The following is a 22,846-nucleotide window of genomic DNA, read 5'->3' as shown; positions in this document are numbered from 1 at the left end:
CGAGACATATTTTCCTCGTCGTCTTTAATACCTCCATAAACATAGCAGCACCCACGCCTTTCACCTTTATATCATATATATATATATATATATATATATATATATATATATATATATATATATATATATATATATATATATATATATATATATATATATATATATATTCACCTTTCCCATAGAAACGTGACTGAATGTTAATTTACTACATGTTGAAGAAGTTCGCACTTATATCCACCGTCTAATAGACATTACTAGTAACTAGTAAGACATGAACTCTTATATCTATCTATCCAATATAACGTTTTAGGTAAATACAAAATTCTATTAATTATCTGGGGTTATCTCTGTAGCGTTAACTCATAAACTTCTTAATATTATTGAACTTGGTATCAACTCTGAGACATACATAAAATATTGCTCTATTTCACCTAACACTAATAGCTATTTTGGCTATATGCCCAAATTCGATACAGAGGATATATCGTATTGCCTTCCAGTACTCTATGCCAAAACTAGGTCGATATGTGTCTAGCACCAATATTACCCAATACATATACAACGGCACACACATCAATAATTGTGCCACAAACAAAGGACATACCTACGTTACATGTAATAGTGTCCTCACTTACATCGTTACCAAACGTAACGTTAGGCACATCCCTTGCTAGATTCGTCTATGTAAGTCTAACGTTAGATACTTCATTGAAAAGCTATGACGTTGGGAGACGGTTTACTGCTTTATAATGATGCAACGGCGACAGTAAAGGGCAGAGGAGCAGAAAAATGATGAACTTCATTATCTATTGCACAATACCTTACCCCCCTCGCACAAACTGACACTTCCTGAGTAAGCACACAGTTCTTTCATTAACCATAGGTCATTTGTCTGCACTGCGAAACAATATGTTCGATGTTCGAATAAATCTCAACCGTTGCTGGGCGCGGCCGGTAACCTGCAACTACTATTTTGGACAATGGACTAAATCAAACAACATCGATCAGTACGATACTTTGGTTCACAGCTTTCTCAGTGGCCTCAGTTATTAGGGTTAGGTCTTTGCTCAGTATTCACTATATAGACTCTAACGATCTACATAAACCCGTAGATATAAGATGTCAAGTAGCAACAATTCATATGTCTTGGATACTAATAGTATCGATATCATCGCAGTTATAGTATATACCGTCACCATCATATAGATCTTCTAACACAATAATTGAAACAAATCCACTGGAACGCTATACCAGTTTCCTAAGCTTCTGACTTATTTTTTCGCAAATACTGATCCACATCCAGTGACGATTTTGTTTGCTGTGGCAGCACGTTACGATAAACTGTAAACCCTCACGACTTGCTTATCTCGCTCGGACACCACCAGGCGACCTTCTGGTGTAATGCAGAGCGCCCTGGGCCCTTGCTGCGGCTCGTCGCTGATGATGAGATACTCCCTGAACTTGCCCTCGCAGTCGAACAGCTTGACGGGATGGGGCGTGCTGTCGGCCACGATGATGTCATCAGTAGCGTCCACACAAAGCCCGTACGGGAAGACAAGATTGTTGTCTTTCGTTCCGTCTCGCCCCACCTGTAGCAACAGATGACGAACAAAATGTTGTTCTGTAATGCTACAGTACCTGAAAATACTGATATGGTGCATGCCCCAAATCGCAACATTTCGTTGGGACTTCAAGAAGTACCCACATGCTTTAGTTTAAACAAAACCATCAACAGGATCTTGAGTTATAGGCGCGAACACAGAAACAGGAATCAGTCGGAGGTGAACGCCCTTCCCAGAGGTAATGTGATATAGCAATGGACCCCTCCCCCATATATTAGCGGTTTGAAATAAAATATCATATCAAGACGATTAAAATGTTAAAGTGTTAGAGACAGAAATCGATCTTGAAAAACTGAAACATGCAAAGCCAAAAAGAATATTTGCCTTGGATTTAAAGATAGATCTTGCCATGCGTTAGGCGTTCTATTTTCTTCTACACATATCAATGTAACTTTTCTCCCACCTTTTTGATGAAAGTTCCTCGCGAGTCGAACATCTTGACACACTGGTTGTGCTTGTCGGAGACCAGAATGTTGTTCTTGGCGTTGATGGCGACGTTGTACGGTTTGTTGAAATGATGGTCCTCATTTCCAAACCTGGATGGAACATAGACAACAACAGGATTGTTTTCTGATGTCACAAAGATGTAAAATAAAGGAGGGGGTAGAAAAAGATGTAAAATGATCTTAGTCTTCTAGTGGATTGGATGTAAGACCAATATGAGACTGTGTGTGCTTCGCTTCGCTCTCCTCGTAACGGGCTTTTAACAACTCTGGAGTTTTTATACACAAAACTTAAACGTATCTACACAACAACTTGTATCTTATAGTGAACAACCCCCCAGTCTTAACCAACCCAGGCAACTGCAGCTGCTCCTGTACCTTACAAATGAGAAGACAACATGGCGATAGCTTACACTCCGAACTGGTGGATGAGGCGCCCGTCCGGCAGGTGGATGCTGACCCGGTGTTTGTGCACGTCCGTCACCACAATCCGCCCGTTCTTATCCACCACCAGCCCGTACGCGTACTCAAACTGCCCCGCTGTACCAAACTCGCCTAGGAAACTTCCTGAGGGAAGGATAGAAGGAATTAATTGATTTTTGGTTAAAGGACATGCGAACAAATGAATGAATATTGATCGACTTGACAAAATTGGAATTTAAAATACAGAGCAAGAGCCCTTTATTTATCAGAAGCTTATGACCAAGAAAATACGGTGTATCAATAAGGAAGGGAGAAAAATAACCTCAAGGGTAGGGAGGAATATCATGTAAAATTATAATAACATAGCTTCATGGTTATCAGCGTGCATAGCGTTATTACCGTTATAATGAAACAACCAGAGGGGCGAGTAGAACAGAAAGAAACAACATGCCCCCTACCCGGGATCGAACCGGGGTCGGCAGATTACAAGTCATGACCGCTATTGCTGTCGCCACAAAAGCACTAGTGCCCTTGGGCAAGGACGATAGGCAGTACTTGAACACCACTGTTAAAATAACGTTAAATGTCATAACTGTCAAACTTCCCACCTCCCCAGCCTCACCTGTCGGAGTCAGCATCTGCACCTTCCCCTCCCCGTGCAGGTTCCCGCTCACGATGAAGATGTTGTCCTGAGTGATGGCCACGTTCCGTGGGTACATGGACGTCTTGATCTTGTACTTGAACTTGCCGCTTGAGTCAAACACCTGGTACATAGACAGGATAACGTTATGCTGACGCTACGTGATGGTTGAAAGGGGGGGAAACGTAGAGCAGAACATGTTGAAAGACAGTCATGATTCAGAAAGCGATATCTTGACGAATCAGCGATTCGCTTGTTTGTCTGTATGTCCGTCTACCTTTACGTTTGTTTGTTTGTTTGTTTGTTTAGAGCTCTGACCTGTAGACGTCTTGAGTCCGAGTCAGCGACCACAAAGTCCCCGTCTTTAGTGACCTGCACGCCCGCCGGTGCCATGAAGTGCCCATCGTCATCTCCTGGGGGTGACAAAATGTCCAATGTTCCACGACATAAAACAAGACCCCGGATTAGGGCTGGGTATCGGTACAGTGTACCGGTACAAAACCGTTTTTTTCTTATTGGACCGGTCCAGAAAAACCGGACCTGAAAAAATTAGGTGGACCGGATGTTGGACCGATTAGAAAATTAACAGATTATTTTATCAGGCATTCACACGTTTTGGCGCTTGCATGTGGAAGAAAATAACAAGAGTGAAGTAGAATAGAGTTTATAGTAATTTCTACCACGTTTTACAGCCAATCGTATAGGTGCAGTTAGCGTTGAAGGATTTTAAAACGCCAGTGTAAGTCTAATACTCCACCAAATAGATCTCTTTGTAGTGAAATGGACCATTGGTATGAGTCATACTGCATCAGGTTCAGGTCCGGACCTGGACCTGATCCTTTGGACCTGAACCGGACCTGGACCTGAATTTTCTGTACCGGTACCCAGCCCTACCCCGGATCGTTATGAAATAAGCACGACTATGTCATTGACCTTTGTACATTGCGATCCTCTGTTTATTACCACATTAACTTTCAACGTTTAACATGAGTGACATCCTCCGTAGTGACCGCTGGCTCAATACTTCCGCATGCTAACCCGGAATCTGGACCTATACGCCCTGACGGTTGGTTAGCAAGCGAAAGTATTAAGTCAGCGGTCGGTACGGAGTTTGGTAGTACTCAGGCTATCTAATGTTAAGTTGCACTGAAGAAAGCTTTAAACTAGAGAAAGTGATTTCTCACCTTTTCCTCCGAACTCCAACATCAGCCTGGCTCTCCCAGACACCCCTGGGTCCACCCCCTCGTCCTCCTCTCCGTCCGCCAGGCCGCTGACCTTCAGGCTATCCGATGTGTCCAGGATGTCGCCCAGACTGGACTTCCGGCCATCCGTGGACAGGTTCAGAATGTCGGGAGCCTGGTTTTCTATGTAGCCAAGCTGTGATGTTCGGAAAAAAACATTTAATGGTCATTGTCATGTTTCAAAGAAGAATAAAAAAATTAAAAGTCCTTCAGACGTATCAGCAGCAGCATCCACTATCTTTTGTCAGTGTTACTGTCGGTGTCACTGACGAAAGATAGTGGATACTATCTGAAACTTCTGACCGTCTCACAAATCATATGAAGTTGCTTGAGTAAAACGGTTTGGCTTTGGCGTATCTTCTACCTGGATGTTTAGGCTTCATTGTAATGTTATATGCTGTCAAATAACGTTACGTGTAACACACAGGCAGTTTAAGGCCTGTGACACCTGTAGATTCTCAGTCGAGCAGTTATATGGCCATAACTTTTGATGTAACCATCTGTTTTCAACAATTTTTGGCCAGTTAACGTAATTCACCCATATTCAAAATATGATGACAAGAAAATTGTGGATCCTCAATATTTTGGGTTTAAAAAACCATTTTTTGGTAAAAAATAGGGATGCTATTAAAATGGGTCTGTGCCCACTATGAAATGATTGTCTAACTGAGTCATATTTTCTGGAGTAATAGATTATATCTCTGTGATATCTAATATGCCTGGGGATCTTGCCGCTATACCTAGGTAAGGCTCAATTTTGGGGCAAAAACAGAATTTTTTGACAATTTTTTGGTATTTTTCGTACAAATATCTATACAGCCACGGAAATCAAAGATATTGCAAGAAGACCCACTTGATTTCTGAAGGTCTAAGGCTTAATGAACCTAAATCTGCCCAAAACTCGTAATAAAACTGGTGCCCTGATGTGGGCAGGAGCCGACGAAACACTACTTACCCTACAAGAACTGCGCCCAAGTAAGACATGTTTGACTGTACGTAGCGTTAACCGATAGTAAAATATGAATGTTTTATGTCTGTATCTGTTAAATCGCTGTTGTATCAATGCGAAATTTCGCAAGCAGTTAGCCTTATAAGGCATCAGTCAACTGCCATACAATCATTTTGGGCTAGAAATACCGATTTATAGCATTACTTTGCTGTTTCCTTGAAGTATGAGCGCCTCGCTGTTTTCCCGCCACTCCACACCCCGGGAGGTCGGAACCCATGTTCGGACTGTACCACTTGCAGCTCTCGCGGGGGTGCCCTTTTGTTAACCGCTTCTAGTTATGCCGATATTTGATAAATACTAGATCAATATCTTTAACATTCAACATTAATAAGTCTCAAGAAAAGTAGTTAGTGTGGCCCGTGCATCGTAAGTTCCTGTTTTCGCAATGTAACATTAGGTACTGACATTGGACCGTTCTAAAAACGCTCCGGCCCGGCGGGGTTACCTGAGGTCACGCAGTGGTTCGAATTTCATGTTCGACCAAAATTGTCACAGGCCTTAAAGTGCCCGTGCACACATCGAACCTTTTGCACGATGTACTGCACGTCTGCGTCCTCAGTGATGAACTTGAGTTTTGTGGCCCTGATGGCGTCGATGTCACCCACGGTCTGCCTGGGAACGAGACACGACAGCTGGTTCAGTCGGTTGGTCACGTGTTCCTGATAGTCGACCACTTCGGTCTGAAAAAAGCGAGATAAAATTCTTTCACATACTACTCTCCAAGCAGAGGTTGAGGAGGGAAAATCGTGACTTTTTTCTTACACGCTGTCTTCTTTCTGTTAGCTGGGGTTAGCTGACAGAAAAAGACGGCATATAAGAAAAAGGTCACGATTTTCCCTCCTCAACCTCTGCTTGGAGAGTATCATCAAGGAGGTTTTTTTTAACCTCCTTGGTATCATATACTAGAGAGTTATGACAGTTCACAATGAACTTCACATGATTTCGTCAAATGGGCTCATAAAATCCTCAATGATTGCTCACATTAATCGATTATTCAATCCAGACCATGGCAAGAGAACAATTGATCTCAGATCATCTGATATTATGTAGAAATCAATTCCCTTCGTGATTTACAACACAGGCATACCCGAACACTATCATTACAAATACTCCTATACAGAACCTGCGGAAGAGGATATGCAAAAGAATAACATTTCCTCTTCCAATTGCAAGAAAAATGGGCAATCCCGGTACAGTTCCCTTTTTTTTCCTGCTCATAAAAGTGGGAGGACAAAGTTTTTACAATAAACAAACCAGGTACTCAGTAATTTCACAGGTGACCTGCTTTATACCAAAACATGACCACAGTATTTCCCTAGGCCTGTGACGTAAGCTTCTTATTTCTCCTCTCACTCACTCACTCACTCACTCATTACTCCTACGAAATGTATTTATTGTGAAATACATAGCAAATTTCATTCTTACCTGGGTCCCGTATTTCAGGAGTTTTTCTGTAAATTCGCAGCTCGACTTCAGCTTGGCGACCTGGAATTCTAGCTTTTCCCTCTCCGTGGACAGCTCTACCCTTTCCTGGGTAAACATCATGTCCAGATCGCTGAGCAGACCGTCCTTGTAGTCCAGTATAGACTTGGTGAACAGCTCTACCCTTTCCATGATCTCCCTCTCTGCATCCTCCCTCTGCTTTTTCTTGTCCTTCTCTACCTCTGCGACCACGCTCATGGCGGTTTCGAACGCCCTGATCTGGTCGTTTGTGGACCGGAGGAATGTATCTATAACCATCTTCGTCTTGGAAACGATGTCTTTCATTTGGGAGTACTTGTGGTCTTTGTGTTCGTCAAACAGCCCCAGCAAGCAGACCGGGGTTTGACAGCTATCGCAGAAGAACTTCAGATATTCCCCATCGTGTTTCGGACAGGCGACCATCTGCCGGGCTCGCTGTTGGTAATTTTCCTCGTGACGGAGAAACTTGAAGTCCTTGAGACTGAGGACACGGTGGGCCTTGGTGTACTTCGTACGGTGGTGGATCTTGGAGCACTCCTGACAGAGGAAGTCCGAACATTGGACACAGTGAGAGGCAGCAGGCGTCTTCTCCGGGCAGATGTTACAGACGGAGGACATGATATCCGCAGTCATGTCCTTGGTCTCCTTCAGCCCTTGTTGGTGTTTAAACGCCTCGGCTAACCCGTCCATGAAAACGTCATCCCTGAGGTCGTCCACCCCGTTCTCCTTCCCTTCCAATGACACTGCCTCGTCACAAGTTGGGCAGACGAATTTTGTAGCCCCCAGGGGCACTTGTTTTCGCAGGCAATCAAGACAAAATGTGTGCAGACAGTCTAGTAATTTGGGCTTGATGAAAAGGCGAGAACAAATCTGACAGACGAGGAAGCCCTGTTCCCTGGCGGCCGCTGACAGACTTTTTGCCGGGTCTCCAGAATAAGAAGCCACACGGCGGTGGGTTGGTGTGCCGGCGGGTTTCAAGTTCGGAGTGCCCGAACGGCTGGATGCCGAGGACGGACCATTTGTCTTGGAAGTGGAAGGAATTTTAAAACCCTGGTCAGGTGTGCTTACCGTCTTCGCTGCGTTAGGGGTGCTGGTGACAGGTCCTGTTCCGTTACTGGTCGTGATTTCTGGCGTTTTGGTGTTTGCAGCTGCAGTATCGTTCGAAACTGCAGCTGGTGGCGCCTGATCAGGTTTGGAATCACCCGAGGCAATTAAACCTGTGGAAGATGAGTCCGCGGGTTGGTGTATATCAGGTGTGCTAGTGACTGGCGTCTCGTTGTTGGTCTTTTCACCGCTTGTGTCAGCTGGTTGGGGTGTAGTCGTGTCAGGAGACGTGTTCTTGTCGGTCTCGGGACTCAATCCGCTGTCTGACACCGTCGGCGCTTGTGGCAAGGAGTCGTTGTTTTCATGGATGACAGGTAACTCCTGTCCCACGGACTCTCCGTTTGTTGGTGTTGGTAAATCCTCCTCCTGTTGTTTCACAGGTGGGTCAGTTGGAACCGTTTGGGGCTCTGTGACTTCCGTGGGGACTGCCTCGTCCTTCGGGGCCTCGACGGCCGCCTCCCCGTCCAGAACAACCCCTTGGTCCGCGTCTTCAGGCGGTATGTTGTCACCGACGTCTGCCATCTTGGAGAAAGGAGATACGTGGCCGGGAGTCGGGATTAACATATTGGAGGGCAAACGACTAGAAAAACCAGTTCTGACTGCGAAACTGCAGGCAGGGGCCTCTGTGTTCAAAACACGCCTTGCAATTGGGCACAGTTGACCCGTGAGGTGACGTGCGTGAACAATGAAGCCGGCGGCAGACACAATGACTTCCTTCCAAAGGGACCACAAAGTTCAAATTGATGTGAAAAGAAGGGCCAACGATTTGTAACGACGTGACGGCCCGGATAAAATTACACGTCAAACTGCCGGGGTCGGCAGGTGAGAGGTTAGAGTATCGTTTTCACCTTTAGAATACAGGTAAGTTACATGGGATTAAACAACACAGGCTGGGATCCCCGCGTACGGCTAACCAACCGAACGTCGCTAATTCAAACAGGGCGTTTCCCGTCACTACCTATTTTAACCTGAATGTACCTGGGTGACGTCATGCATGGGAACTCTCAGGTGACACAACGACAAGGTGTTTGGTTACACAGGTGATGTCACAGGGGGACACCTGCAGTACAACACACCGCGACCAGACGTCGGTACTGATTTCTGTCACGTCTTTCGCCGACTGATCACAAGTCTGGCGACCTTTCCTGTGAGATGTCCCATGTGAAAAGTTAACAAGTGGCGCTTCGTATTGTTCCTGACAGAACCGGGCTGTACAAGAGACGTGTGTACACAGCAAACACAGCCCGTTAAACCCGCGCGGCTGACACGGGTTGTTGTTATTCCGGTACATGACTAACCACTTGTAGGAGGTGACTCTTCTCAGAGAAGGCATCATATTCATATGATGAACATTTCTGTCATCTCTATAAATATCGACCAACGGACCAGTCAGCGCTGGATGACTGCAGAGGAAAATCATGGAGAAGAAATTCCCTCATTGAACTAACACACACAGACTCAATGCATGTACGTAATTGTTACCACAATAAAATTTTGGCAATGAAAATTGATGTGTTTGTCCTATAACGTAGTCTGTCAATAACTGTGTTTCAGGAAATGCACCACATTTGTGACGTTTTCTGATCGTCTTGGTAGTCGTTGATATCGAGAATGAATGTTTCATAACTGTCAACATATACTTTTCCGGCCTTTTCTTTGTCACTGCCGTATGTACTGCGTGTAAAAGTATACAGCATTCAGTAATTGGATGTATCTATGTCATAAACATGACACTAGATATCGGATTATAACACGTTTACCATGATCCCAGACGGTACTGTAGTGTATCTAGACAGGTAAACATGCCCGTATTTACACACGTGACTGGGCATTGTGACTACCAGGAAATACCAACATGTTCTGTTTAACCTATGGGTTCAAACATCTAATCCTGGTTTACTTTAGGGCTAGACCATTTCACGTATGGGGGTGGTGAGGAGGAGCTATGTAAAAAGTTGAATGAAGGTGTGATAGAAATAAAAATCACAGGAGGGGCAGGGAATTTCTGTCATCCCCCTATTTTAAAATGAAATTATGCATGGCGTTGTTAATCATTGATTACATACAAATGTCACAATTATAAAATTCCAATTATTAATCAAAAAGTGGTTTTGCAATTTTCACATAAATTATGCAAATAAGTTCCTCATTACCATATTTGGTGTCTGCTTATATTCCACCTATCGTAATTAACATGTGTTACATGTATTGAGGTCAAGTTATCGAAAACAATGGAACTATACAATTTCCTCATTGATTATGCAAATTAAGTTCCTCATTTACATAACATGCATATCATTATGAACATCTTTGCCCAAGCTACCTGCATGCCTAAAATGATGCCAATCCGTCGTTCCTTTCTGCAGTTATCCTCTTTGGAGTGTCTTGACAAAAATGCCCCTGCAGTTCCACAATTAAATGTTAGGGGGCTGAAACTTGCCCCAATATGTCATGGCACTAAAAGCTATCTACCACCTAAATGTCAAGACCATAGCATGTCTGAAACAAGAGATACATTGAAAAAACTGCTATTATAGAATATTCTCATTAATTATGCAAATGAACTACTATTTTGCATAATTAGTATCTTATCGTGTACAACATTGTCTAAGGTACCTATATACCAAAAATCATGAAAATCCGTTGTTCCCTTTTTGAGTTATCCTCTTCAGAAGTTTTTGACAAAAACGCCCCTGCTATCCCAAAACTAGACGCTAGGGGGCCCAAACTTATGTCATTTCTTCCTGAGCACAAGAGCTATCTAATACTAAAAAATCGTGACCATAGCATGTTCAGAACACCGAGATAGCAAAACCGGAAGTTGCGCTGCAGTACCAAGGGGAGCCGCTAGGGGGGCCCAAAATCTAATCATTTCCAGCTTTCATCACACACTACCAACACACCAAGTATGAAAGCAATCCACCCAGCCGTTCTTGAGTTATCTTGTTTACACACACACACACAAACACACAGACAGACACACAAACGCAGGGTAAAATATAACCTCCATGACATTTCATGGAGGTAATAACCCTTGGTCTATATCTTTGTGACATATAACACTTAGTCTTTTCAGAAAATTTTCTAAATTGTTTTAAATTTTCAAAACTTCACGACAAAAAACATCAGTGATACAGGAACATTTATTTGATTCATCTTCAAACAATTGGAAGGTGCCGTAGATAAAAGGCCCATCCATGAAAATAGACGTGATTCTAGCCCAATACAAATACTGACACATGTAAAATAACGGCACTTTGCTGACTATTGCATACACAATGCTAGTCCATGACTGGATGAAGTTGTAGTGTCACCTTTTGGATAAATTTTCTTGTTAAAAGAATTCCTCTACTGTAGCCATTAGTCTGAAAGTCATCCTATCTATACTCAAAAACACTATAGATTGTTACCTTTAAAAGGAAATGGACAAATGTGAAACACAAAGGGGTAGGTAAACATGGAAGAAGTGGTAAAGGAATGACTGAATTGAGCAAAAAATCCGAAAGATGGTTGACTAAAAATTTCTACACACACACATCACAGTGGTTTCCTACTCTTGTTGTCTGTTCATTGAAAGTTCTAAAAGTAGATCTGCTCTTAGAAACCTCTCCTGTGACTCAAACTCATTACGTTTTTATCACCCCTTGATAATACCAAAATAAATAGTTGCAATATAACATCGGAGACGGTAGGTATGGGCACAGGCAGAATCTAATGGCCTACTTTACTTATGAATTGAGCCATTTCATACCCATCTTTGACCAAAACCTTTACATTAAGCATCATCGAAGTTTACAATAATCACAAAAATAATATCTTAACTGTACAATTGTCACTCTTACACAATTAGACATTGCAGATTTACAACATGCTTACTTGTTTGGTGAGCTGAATTCTGGCTCACTATAAAATACAACAGGGACAAACCTTGACCTCTGAACAAAGATCATCCCTTCATTGCAAATGAGCTGTGGGTGGATGGTATCATAAACAACCATGTTTGACTAACTCTTAAAATTTACCATACCCCTAACAAAATATAACTACAGCAGTACTTTCTTTAGAAGCCATGTGGGAAATGAAAGTCCAAAGTATTGTCTGCTCTTCTTAGTTCACTCTGGATCTCATTACTCATGTAACATTGCTAGGTTTACCATCCATGTCTACATCTCCCCATTTGAAATTCAGCTCTGTCTCCTGTAATCATTCCATGTCCTCTTTTCTTTCAAATATCACTGTACAGGCACTATAAAATAAAGGAAGATATCATTTGTGATTAAATAAATGTACTGGTATCCATTGAGCCTGTCTGCACAGAACACTGTTTAAAAGGATCTTTTCAAATATGTAACTTTGATGCTGAGACAGTATTGATCATATCTGACATCATATTGATCAGCTCTGCATATAACAGACTACAACTGTTAAAGACTTTTCCCTAAAAATCCCGGATCAAATATTTCATTCTCCTTTCACCATCCAACAGTCCCTGTTACACAGATAACAAAACTGGCACCCTTCATCATACTCAATACTTCACATGTTTCATTTAACAATTAACATTAACCCTTAACTTGCTGACCTGTGTTACAAACAATACAACTTTTGTGTGTTGAGAGTGGGGGTCAATCCTGCAATAGGTCTCACTGGTCAACCCATAAATGTTGACAACAACCACTTTGAACATGTCTGATCTATCAGTGACAAAATCTTGATAAAGGCTGTTGACTTTTGTGTCATGATAAAAGCATAGTTGATCCATGGGACTAAAAGTTTGTCTTCCAAACCAGGCAATACATGAAGCAACTGTATGGGTACTAGTACATGATCACACTGTGACCAGTTAATAATTTGTTTGATTTCTTTACAGATATAAACAATGTACAGCATTTACAACAGAATAGTACCATGGAAAGGGATTATGCATTAAAAAAGTAGCTGTTGCAAAGCATACTACAGTATTACAGGCTAGAATTTTCATAAGAAAGTAGAGGGAGGGGTATATCAATATGACAGGAGTCCCTCACATCTCTCAATCAGCCATCTCAAATCAAGGATACAGCACTGTGCCTTTCATTCCATACCAGCAGCTCACTGTGGAGACTGGAGGGTTTAGTTATGTTTGGCTTCAACAATGAGGTTGCAGGACATCAACATACATGTACTGTTTGCCTCTGATTTTCACACTCCAACCTTATCATACCATTTTCTGTCCTTACATATACATTTTGTAAAAGCTTTATAATGCTGCACCACCAAACACAATATCCATGTCAACAGTGCAGAACAGTATTTCCTTTCCTGTCAGACTTGCCCTCAGTGCTGACAATACTAAAAGTGAGGCACACCAATTCACAAATAATGCAGAGGGTTAGGTCTTACAATAGGCGAATAACAAAAAGCATTATGGAAGGCTTGAAGCTGCAAATGTCCATTTACTTTGTACCACATAATACATAAGATGCCTTTTCTGTGAAATAAACTTTCTGGGTGTATTCGGTGTATACCATGAAACTCAGGTCTATCTGTGTGACAAGAAATGGCCAAATCTTACCTTTTTTTGCCTTTATTTTTGGAGCTAGTGTGCAACATGAATCAGGACTAAGTAAAGGATCTATGCATATTGTTTCAAACATATCTGACATAATGCTGAAATCTCCCCCACATCTGTACCTACAGGATCACACAGCACTGGTTCTGCTTCTTGGCCTGAAACAGACAAATAAGAAAGCTATTAGATCTTGAACTCTGATTAGCTTACATATTTCTAATAATCATGAAAAGTAAAAAAAACAACTATATGTATATCATTCTTTACATTGATTCAAACTATTAACTTGTATGACCTAACCCTGTTTTCTGCTGTGGATTAACACAGTTACACAGATTTATTCCTCTACGCAGTCCAAGGAAAAACGAGAATCAAAGGCTGGATAAACTTTCACTTTCACTCAGAAACCTTTCTTATGGATCTACAAACTGGGTTTATCAAATAGGTACTGAACAGAGATGGCTGTGATGTAACAAATAAGGACAACACAAAAACATCAAGTCTGTGTTTGTGAAGGACTTACAGTTTTGTAGAAAGTCTTGGACTGTACACTAAGATCCTCTGACTTGGCCACAAGATCGTCCAACTTTTCTCCTCTCTCCAACACGGCTTCTATGGACTTGTGCTGCACAGTGTGTGTGTGTGTGTAGGGGGTAAATATGATTCATCATCCTTTTTTGATAAATTGCAGAAAAGCAGAGCAACACAAAACTTTGACAAAAGCTTCATGTCAACAACAGTACAGAATCATGTAGACACTTAGGCCACAACTATACTAAGAAACATAACACAATAATCCAGGAAGCCTTACCAAGATGATTTTTGTCTCGTCCAGTTCACTTTGAATCTTCATCATGGAGTCTGCTTCTCTGGGATTCTGTAGAACATGGAATCATCTGTGAGCTGGGGATGTTACAGAAGGCAAGATGCACACAGCAACAACAATATGCTATGTAAAAACCTATTGGAAAATCTATTGACTGACACTGACTATTGTATTCAGATATTGTAGACTAGAGTGGAGAAAAATCTTTGGCCATGTGCGAGTTTGTGTTTCCAGTTTGGACTGCTCTTCGTTGTGCTATAATTTCTAGTTTGCATTTCACGCAACATTTATATTTAGCAATACACAATCAGCATTCATACCTGATATTTTGCCAAATAGCCGTCTAGTTCGGTGTAGTGTATTGTGCTGAAAAAAGAAGACAATCACTGGCTTAGTAGTTACTAACAACACATTTCTAAAGAAAAAAACAAGAACGAAAACTAAGATACTTAAAACTATAGTTTGCCATATAACAATGGTTCTGAATTAAGGTACTCAAGACACCTTGACTACCGGTAGTAGGTAGCAACTAACAAAAAAAAAGCAGATTTATTACTTACTTTTGGTTTCCATCCGGCCAAAGGTGAGCTGGGACCTTCTGTGTGAAGTCATCTAGAACCTGGAGACATGGGGGAGGGGGGCATGGTGGATACATGAGATGGAAAGTGTAGGAGGTCCAAGAAAGAATTGGATAAACGTTTTACCATGACATGGTAAAAATTCATAACTGTGATATCACCGATATCAAATGGCTACTATAAATAGTATTTAGAATGGTCATGCAAACTCCTTGCTCATAATCATACTCAAGTTTATCCCCTTTACCTTTCTCCCTACTACCCAACCTCACTTTCACTCACTCATCCTTTTCACAACAAGGCAGCTGGTCCAGGAGCCAATGTTGGGGGTATTCCAGTGAGAGCAACCTCACAACTAACATACATTTTGTACAGTATACACATCAGGATAAACAGGGAGAAAGTCTATATAAAAACATCTAAAGATGAACAGAAGAAACTTAGCTGTGGAATCTTTCCTCTAATAATTGAGCATCCCTTAGTTTGGCATAAATATATGAGCTCTGTTTGTGGGGTCTTTTAGTGAGAATATGGTAACATAAACTCTCATAATTCCACCAGGTGCCATAATACTACCATATCAAAACTTGTCAAAGAGGCCTTCTCAATATTGTCTTGAATACATAAATATCTTACACTACATTGGTACATCCTTTTCAATATCTTCAAATTCATTCTTTTTTTTCACTTGGCTGTACCATGGTACCTGGTGGAATTATGAGAGTTGACATTACATATAGCAGGCTGTGTTTTTAAACTGTAGTGTGTAACAGAGTGCTTGTTACCTTATTGAGTAGTGTGAAGGCTACTCTCTGTGGGTACTCATGGTCAGCTATCAACACTCCTCCCAGACCATCTGTTCTGATGTAGCAGTGACACATGTACTCTGGAGGTTAAAAAAAGGTTTAAAAATGAAACATAGGAAGACTTGTTCAATTTTACCATTATCTATCATTATGATTATGTATTACTTTTTTTTTCTAATGAGGTTTTAAAACAAAATTGGCTAATTCAACATTATGAACATAAATAAAAGACAGCACTGGAAGGGAGTGGTAGGTATCATGTACCCTGACCATTGATTCAACAGCCTGACCATTGATTACTCACCTTGTTCCTTGACAGTTGACCTGCTTCCTTCCCTACATCGTTCCACTATGATCTGACTGGTGAACACCATGAACTCCTTCACACTGCAGACAACAGACAAGAAGAGTTCTACATCTTAATCACCATCTTGTTAGACATTAAGAGTTGTGCATTACAAGTACTTAAGTAGCATAAGTAGTGTAGTGATTATCGATTTGATCCTCTGTCTCTGGAACACAAGTAGGTCAGAAGGGAACTGGTGTGTTGTACATGTACCATGTGGTCATTTTGGTAAAAGTACCACTAATGTACTTGAAAATAAACACAGTGGTGCCCATTTTACTGATGACTTAGTGTGGTGGTCACAAATCATAGCATGGTGGCCTCTTACCACTATGTACTAGCTAGAACCCTGACAACAACTCCTTGTTTTCCAGAGGTAAAAAAAAACGTATTGAGATTAACTTCTTGGCATACCTTCCTCTCTGGAAGTATCCAAAGGACTGCAGGTCGTACCCCCCCATCAGGAGGTGGACTTTACTGTCCCTCTTGTACAGGACCGACAGGGAATACAGCTTCATGGTGAGGGAGTCTGCACTTCACGATGGAGGGACACTTCTTGGCTGGGATCTATCTAACTGGAGCAGCTTGTAGTGTCTTCAGCTAGCTGGAAGCAAAACATAGAGGAATAGAGTGATTGAGTTGTCAGGATGTCAGTAGCAAGTGCAGCGCCTGGGAAAATGTTGTGTACCTTGTGGGTAGGATACGGTTTGATACACAGTTATGGTTTCAAAACCACAGTAGTGTAGATAATGTAAGTGGTATGTTTCACCCTGCAAAGGACAGCTTGCAATTAAACTGGAGTAAGTTTAAGTATGAATAAAATCCCATTTTGTAGTTGATAGCCATTAATGCCCAACCCATAGACGTTAGCCATTTGCTTGTTTTATAAGCCTTCTCACATTAGTTAGGGCGCATGTGCGGCAACAGGGATTCTAGGTAATATGTCAAAGGATAAGGCACACAAAAAGTAAACAAAACCCGTCTGGACATTGTTATGCAAATCGAAACAATGGTCTAGACAAGGACAGTTTACTTTTTGTGTGCCTTACCCATTGACATATTACCTAGAATTCCTGTCGCCGCACATGCGTCCTAACTAATGTGAGAAGGCTTATTGCAAACACGATCGGCCATTCCATTTTCAAGCTAACTTTATTTTGGTGTTCGTACTTTATAGCATTATCCCAACAACCAGTTAATATCACCCCCACCCCCCTTAGGGCAAAACCCCACCATAGCAGAATATTAGACTTCCTATCAAAATATCGTTTTGGTAACTACTAGGGTATGCTACAAGTTTTATGCTGACAGCTACACACGGGAGGAGCAAATTATGTGCAGAATAGTGGGACCAGACAAACTTAGCTACCATTTGATTCATTACTATAAAGTTCGGAATAAGTATTGGTTTAATCTTCTGGGCACGTCTGTTTACATTTTCAGCAGAAAGAAGCAGATAAAATTTTTAAGAACTATTTGACAAATGTGCCCCCCTCCCCCTTCAAACGGAAATGTCATCGTTCAGTACCTCAGATGCGTTTTACATGAGTTAGAGCTGTTTTTAGACACGCAAAACACCAACGTTCTAACGTTAGATGTGTCACATACCTTTCTTTCGAGTACGTTGTCCTTTTTGCGTCTTCCAGATGTTAGTTTGTTGAATCAATGACTCAGATCGCGGATTCGGAATTTGACTAACTCCACGTAAGTTTCCTGCTGACATCACAGGGGTCAACCTGGCCTCGATTTGATACTCGGGAAGAAGCGACATCTAGCAACTTATGACTAAACTGCAAGAGCTTTGAGCAAAGACGGCTCCTCCTATTAATAAAAATGTCAAAAATAAATTCAGAATGTATGTAGCTAGCTAGACCATAGGCGGTAAGCCAAGGAATGTGTCTTTGATTCGCCCGTACTCTGGGGATTACCCGAAGGTCGGGGAACTCATTGGCCTACCGCCCATGGCTAGAACAGGGCCCGTTCCTCCGTCCCGGGACAGAAATAATTTTTTGCTTGTTGGGACGGAAAAAGATATTACCATATCCGTCCCTAAAATCTGTAACGTTACTTCTTTTTCATAACATGAAGAAGTCTACTCTACTCTTGAAAATCTATTTTCATAAGCTTACAATCTGTGGCTTACAATTAACGTTACGCGTTTGAAAATCAACAACATTGGCTCCCAAACAATGAAAGGGACGGAAAAAAGTTAAAGCTGGAGACAGCCCTGGACTCACAGGAAAAAAAACCTGCAGTTCCACGTTTTTGTTTTGCCTCTGTATGTAACGTTATCCCAATTTATTTGAAAGAAGACCCCCGAAGAATGTTTGATTATTCTTTTGTCTCCATGGGAGGAAATGACATTTCATTCCAAAGTAATTCTTGTAGAGAAGACAGCGGGATTTGTATTCAACTGGTGACTCTAATTACCAACAAACTTTTTCGATCGGTACTTCCTGACTTCTTTAGGCTAACTTGGACCTGCTGTGATGACGACAAAAGGCCAGAAAAGTGCATAAAATCATTAAATTTATCTAAAATACGCGTCATATTCTGTCGACCGCGTACATCATTCCTTTGATATTCAAATGATTTTACCCATCCAGAAAATATTTCCTTTTCACCTTCACATCTTCAACTGATCAAACTTGTTGTCAACAGTACTTGTCACTGATTTATAACAAAAGCAGACTCCCTTCCGGTGAAAGCTTCCACTAGGAAATGGTTGGTCCCCCATAGTGCATTGCGGTGGGAATCTGCATGTGGCGATGTGGCGTGGTCTGGTGTGATCAGGTGATCGTGACCCGGCATCATATATCCCGCACCGGTGACACAGCGTTACGTGTTCCCACTGGCTATCGGACGGTTTGTTCAACAGGTAAGGAGTATTGTGAGTATATGCACTCATAGTTAAATGTGTTAGACCCAAGATAAATTGTCGCTCATATATGATATCTCACCAACAAGAGTACACCCCCAGGTTGTTAGGGGTTAATTTGGGGAGGGGCGAGCGGTCATTGAACCGTCGCTGTAGTCCCGGGGAAAATTCATCGTTTGTAATTGTCGTCAACAACGATTTGGGCCAGATTAGATTGGAATGGAATCGGGAAAGGAATTGTTTTTCCAACAAAAACTTTTAACGGGGTTAGAAAAATGTCACCGTATTAATGATAAATAAAATGCACCGGGACCCGGATATTGTAAAATGAACCCCCAGTTCACGTCCTAAAACAAAGATCGGCTGGGAGAAACTGTTGTATCTGAATATAGACGTCACGTCACTCGAACCGTTTTACATTAATAGAGCTGAGTGATGCAATCAAATACAGGAAAAACGTGATTCACGACTTGTCTTCGACATCCCAGGCAAGGCATGATGAGGATTGTTCGATACCATCATTGAACTTTGAAGGATCTTTCATCATGACGATATAAAAAGAAAAGATAGAGCTTGGTGGGAAGTGAGCAGTATAAACGCTATCCCCCGTTTCATGTTGCACATTTGACCCACTTCAGTCGCATTTACGGTGTCTGTCTGTGTCAGAGGTCATCAAGAGTGACCTACTTCAGTGTTAAGGCTGACATCTATTAAATCTCCAAGCAGATCCTACGGTGCCATAAGATAGTATCAAAGCTGGCCAATGAGTATAGCCGGCTAAGGGAGTCAAACGGTAAGTTTGATACTATACATTACGGACCCATTACGCACCGTGGGATCAGCTGATGCCTCGACGCACAGTCTGGTTAGCCTCCAGAGATTAGCCTCCGTAGCAGGTTCTCTGGTGCCTTTTTTCGGCTCATGATACACTTTTGCTGGCCATTTCTTTTTGTACTGGGTCACTGATTGCCGGCCGGCGCTGGAGCAACGCGTACGTACTCTCCAAGCAGAGGTTATGCTGTATTTTAAACGTTTTTTAGTCGTTTTCATCGGGCTTTCTATTTTTTATTGCATCTTGTATTGTCAAAACCTACACACACACACCCGCGCGCACACACACACATACACGCACGCACACACACACACACACACACACACGCGCGCGCGCGCGCGCGCACTGTCGAAATATCAATTAGACGTTTTGTGATTCCAGACCATTTCTTCTTTATCTTTTTCCTCTGTCAAAACGACAGCGCAATGAAGGGACTAGCCTGGTATCAAACCTATTTCACGACCAAGGCAGGGGTAAGCTCGGATCCCTTCCACGGCAAACTTTCTCTCCAAGCAGAGGTTAGGACCGGCTGTTTCTTTACTTTTTATCGGTCTTTCTATTTTGTACTAAAATCTTCATGTCTTCCGACCTAACAAAATAGAAAGCCCAATTAAGAAAAGAAAAAAAAAAACACAGCCGGAACCTAACCTCTGCTTGGAGAGTACGGCAAACTACTTTTCTAGGCAAACCCTTTCCCGGCGTTAGAGAACCTGCGAATGTAAAGGCATTTACAGTATGAGCTACTAAATTGTAGTAACTTGCTCGACCGCAGAACGACACTCTGGAAAGTTCCACAGCCCCAGGCTACGCAGGCATGGCTGACTGAGCATTGCATCACCGTTACCTACTGATCACTAGCCTCCGTCGTAAAGGGCACTGTTTTGGGTGGAGCCCAGATTCGTAATCGGCCAGGTTGAAATGTTTTGACTTGATTTGATTTGATTTATTAGTACATGTATATTAGAATTGCAAACGGAACTACAATACAAGTGGGTCACAGGCAGCGACATGCTGGTGTTGTCACCCACACATGAAATTCGATGATGAATACATAAAGATACATTTCAACATCGACAGGGTAGTGTCTCAGCCCCCTGGAAGACCTAAAACATATCCACCTCCTCCAGAAATGATGTAAAAAAAATGAAAACAGTGAAAAAACGTCTTGTCTCTCTACTCTAGTTTTCCTTCTTTTTTGATTTTGTTATACCCCCCATTAAAAACGGGAAGGAGGCTAACCTACTGTAAATCACTGGCTATAACAATCATGCCCGGCGGTTACAGCTCTGCAAGATGGTGCACCTAGGTGTAGGAGAAGTTCTAATCGGATAGCAGTTAAGATTTTTACAGTTTTTGTATCCTAATAAAACGCACTCCATTGCATTCGTGATCGCGAATCAGCGCTCCACCCCAAATAAACGCCAGCGCTCACAGAAGGCTGCGAGGGAGCCTACATGTATGTAATTTCCAAGAAGGTCCTACGGTGCCATAAGATAGTATCAAAGCTGGCCACGGGACTCGGAAGTATAACCTGTCAAAGGGAGTCAAAGACACTGGGCACCGGGCCTCCGGCCGGTCGCATACACACATGAGCACACATTCCTCGGCTACTCCTATGCCGGATTCACTCCTCTGCCAGCTTACTATCTGTTGCTACCGTAGCATCTGCTTGGAGATTAACATGTATGTACCTGGCGGGGTCGCTGTGCTCTGACGGGGTCATTGGCCCGGGATCGGATCCTGGGGACCTGCTGGGGACACAAGTTCAATGGATTTTCTTACAAGTCTGACACAAGTTGACGACACTTTATATAGAAATACTTATTCGTGTGGGTCTACAGGCGGGCAAGTGTAACTTAGAGGGGAGGGGACAAAACTATGGGTAGGCAAATAACAAATGTCATTGAAAGGGCTGGACTGCCTTGCGCCTATTAAACATGTGGATTCACGCGAGTGTGATCAGTGAAAAACGACGAAAGCTGCAACGTAGCAAATGACTCGGACAAGACTTCGAGATCTTACAACGTCTACCTCGTGCGACTAGGGTAAAATAAAGTAGGCAAGTGCCTACAGTTAGCCAGAAGTGCCTACAGCTAGCCAGCCAGATATTCACACCAAATATTTACCTCGGGCTTCCGACACGCGCACACAGACACACCTGCACACACGGCCCGCCAGCCCCGCTGATCTATCTGAACACGTAAAGCTCAAAACACATCCTACAATGATCAAGGAGGTCCTTGAATTGACTAAAAAAAAGTTCCAAACGCATTATGAATACGGGCTTTTACAACAAGAATGGCCGTATTTTAAACATTCTTGAGCGAACATTCCTGGGACTTCAATGGAAACTTCTTGACCTAGTGACTCCCCGACGACACACGATCACATGGGCTCTAGGTAGCCAATCAGACGGCGCCATGATATTCCCTAATTACCTGCCCCGGGTCCAATACAAAATGTGATTTTTGTGTGTACGTGTGTGATTGGCAACAAGTCAGCCCATGGTTATCTGTTCACGTGTTCTGTACCCTGTTCACGTGCTGGTCCGACCGCGTTTTCCAGACGATTCTCTTATTATATTCGCGTGAAGGTTTTTTCCACTACATCATAAGGTGAACAAGCTTATATAAGGCCGTGGTTTGTGAACACTTTTATCAGAGAAGACACTCAGTTCCCACACTTCTTTTCGAACCCGGTAATGTTACCTTTCTCTCTATGGAACGATTTATTTAACTATTATGAGGCTCACGACTCTTCAAATATTCCATTACATGGTTTCGTCCATAGGCCTTGATGCCAATTCTGGCAGGTTCTTTATTGTTGTTATGCGCTTTTCTTCGAGCTCGGCGCAATGGTTGGCCGGTTGGCTAGGAGCGACTTCTGGGCGTGGGGAACTCGAAAGGGCGACATCCAAGCGAAGTTGCGGATCCTACTGCAATCCTACGCGGCTGGCGGCTCGCCTGAACCCTTTATGGTTGGGTAGAGTTTTTAATCGCCAGCTTATATTTTTGTAGCCTCCATAGCAGGCTCTCTATTGCCTTTTTGGCACTTTTGCTGGCCATTTCTTATTGTACTGGGTCGCT

The 22,846-nt window shown here is 42.4% G+C and overlaps 3 protein-coding genes across 6 annotated transcripts in view; 1 reads left to right on the top strand and 2 right to left on the bottom strand.

The window, feature by feature from the left end:
• Positions 1 to 9: 9 nt before the first annotated feature.
• LOC118414554 (E3 ubiquitin-protein ligase TRIM71-like) lies at positions 10 to 9,917 on the bottom strand. The gene is made up of 8 exons (XM_035818667.1): positions 6,804 to 9,917; positions 5,903 to 6,058; positions 4,313 to 4,505; positions 3,447 to 3,541; positions 3,111 to 3,252; positions 2,479 to 2,632; positions 2,026 to 2,158; positions 10 to 1,589 (listed from the first exon to the last, which is right to left on the bottom strand). The coding sequence occupies exons 1-8, from the start codon at positions 8,505 to 8,507 to the stop codon at positions 1,332 to 1,334; spliced, it is 2,835 nt and encodes a 944-aa protein (XP_035674560.1). The 5' UTR covers positions 8,508 to 9,917; the 3' UTR covers positions 10 to 1,331.
• A 1,151-nt stretch (positions 9,918 to 11,068) lies between these two features.
• Positions 11,069 to 17,834, bottom strand: LOC118414537 (synaptobrevin homolog YKT6-like). Its single transcript, XM_035818625.1, has 9 exons — positions 17,659 to 17,834; positions 16,465 to 16,654; positions 16,009 to 16,091; positions 15,684 to 15,784; positions 14,881 to 14,939; positions 14,641 to 14,686; positions 14,306 to 14,371; positions 14,018 to 14,119; positions 11,069 to 13,652 (listed from the first exon to the last, which is right to left on the bottom strand). Exons 2-9 carry the CDS (start codon positions 16,566 to 16,568, stop codon positions 13,617 to 13,619), a joined length of 597 nt encoding a protein of 198 aa, XP_035674518.1. The 5' UTR covers positions 16,569 to 16,654; positions 17,659 to 17,834; the 3' UTR covers positions 11,069 to 13,616.
• Positions 17,835 to 18,759: 925 nt separating this feature from the next.
• Positions 18,760 to 22,846, top strand: part of LOC118414533 (inositol-3-phosphate synthase 1-A-like) — a 9,704-nt gene continuing 5,617 nt past the window's right edge. Inside the window, exon 1 of one of the 4 annotated variants that reach the window (XM_035818619.1) lies at positions 18,760 to 18,928. The gene's annotated coding sequence lies outside the window, so the exon portion shown is untranslated. Of the gene's footprint in view, positions 18,941 to 22,274; positions 22,459 to 22,605; positions 22,738 to 22,846 lie in introns of those variants that run through there. The other 3 variants (XM_035818622.1, XM_035818620.1, XM_035818621.1) reach the window with 3 other exon arrangements.

Source organism: Branchiostoma floridae, chromosome 4, assembly GCF_000003815.2.
Source record: "Branchiostoma floridae strain S238N-H82 chromosome 4, Bfl_VNyyK, whole genome shotgun sequence".
Classification (NCBI taxonomy): Eukaryota; Metazoa; Chordata; class Leptocardii; order Amphioxiformes; family Branchiostomatidae; genus Branchiostoma; species Branchiostoma floridae.
Note: the sequence above shows the minus strand (reverse complement) of the source record. Positions and strands in the feature narration are given on the sequence as shown.

Coding starts and splice junctions, on each gene's coding strand:
- LOC118414554 (XM_035818667.1), bottom strand. CDS start 8,507: ATGTTAATCCCGACTCCCGGCCACGTATCTCCTTTCTCCAAGATGGCA. Junction 3,542..4,312: donor GTTGGAGTTCGGAGGAAAAG/GTGAGAAATCAC, acceptor TGTCACCCCCAG/GAGATGACGATGGGCACTTC. Junction 1,590..2,025: donor GAGGAACTTTCATCAAAAAG/GTGGGAGAAAAG, acceptor CTGTTGCTACAG/GTGGGGCGAGACGGAACGAA.
- LOC118414537 (XM_035818625.1), bottom strand. CDS start 16,568: ATGAAGCTGTATTCCCTGTCGGTCCTGTACAAGAGGGACAGTAAAGTC. Junction 16,092..16,464: donor GGATACTTCCAGAGAGGAAG/GTATGCCAAGAA, acceptor TGTTGTCTGCAG/TGTGAAGGAGTTCATGGTGT. Junction 15,785..16,008: donor GTCAACTGTCAAGGAACAAG/GTGAGTAATCAA, acceptor TTTAACCTCCAG/AGTACATGTGTCACTGCTAC.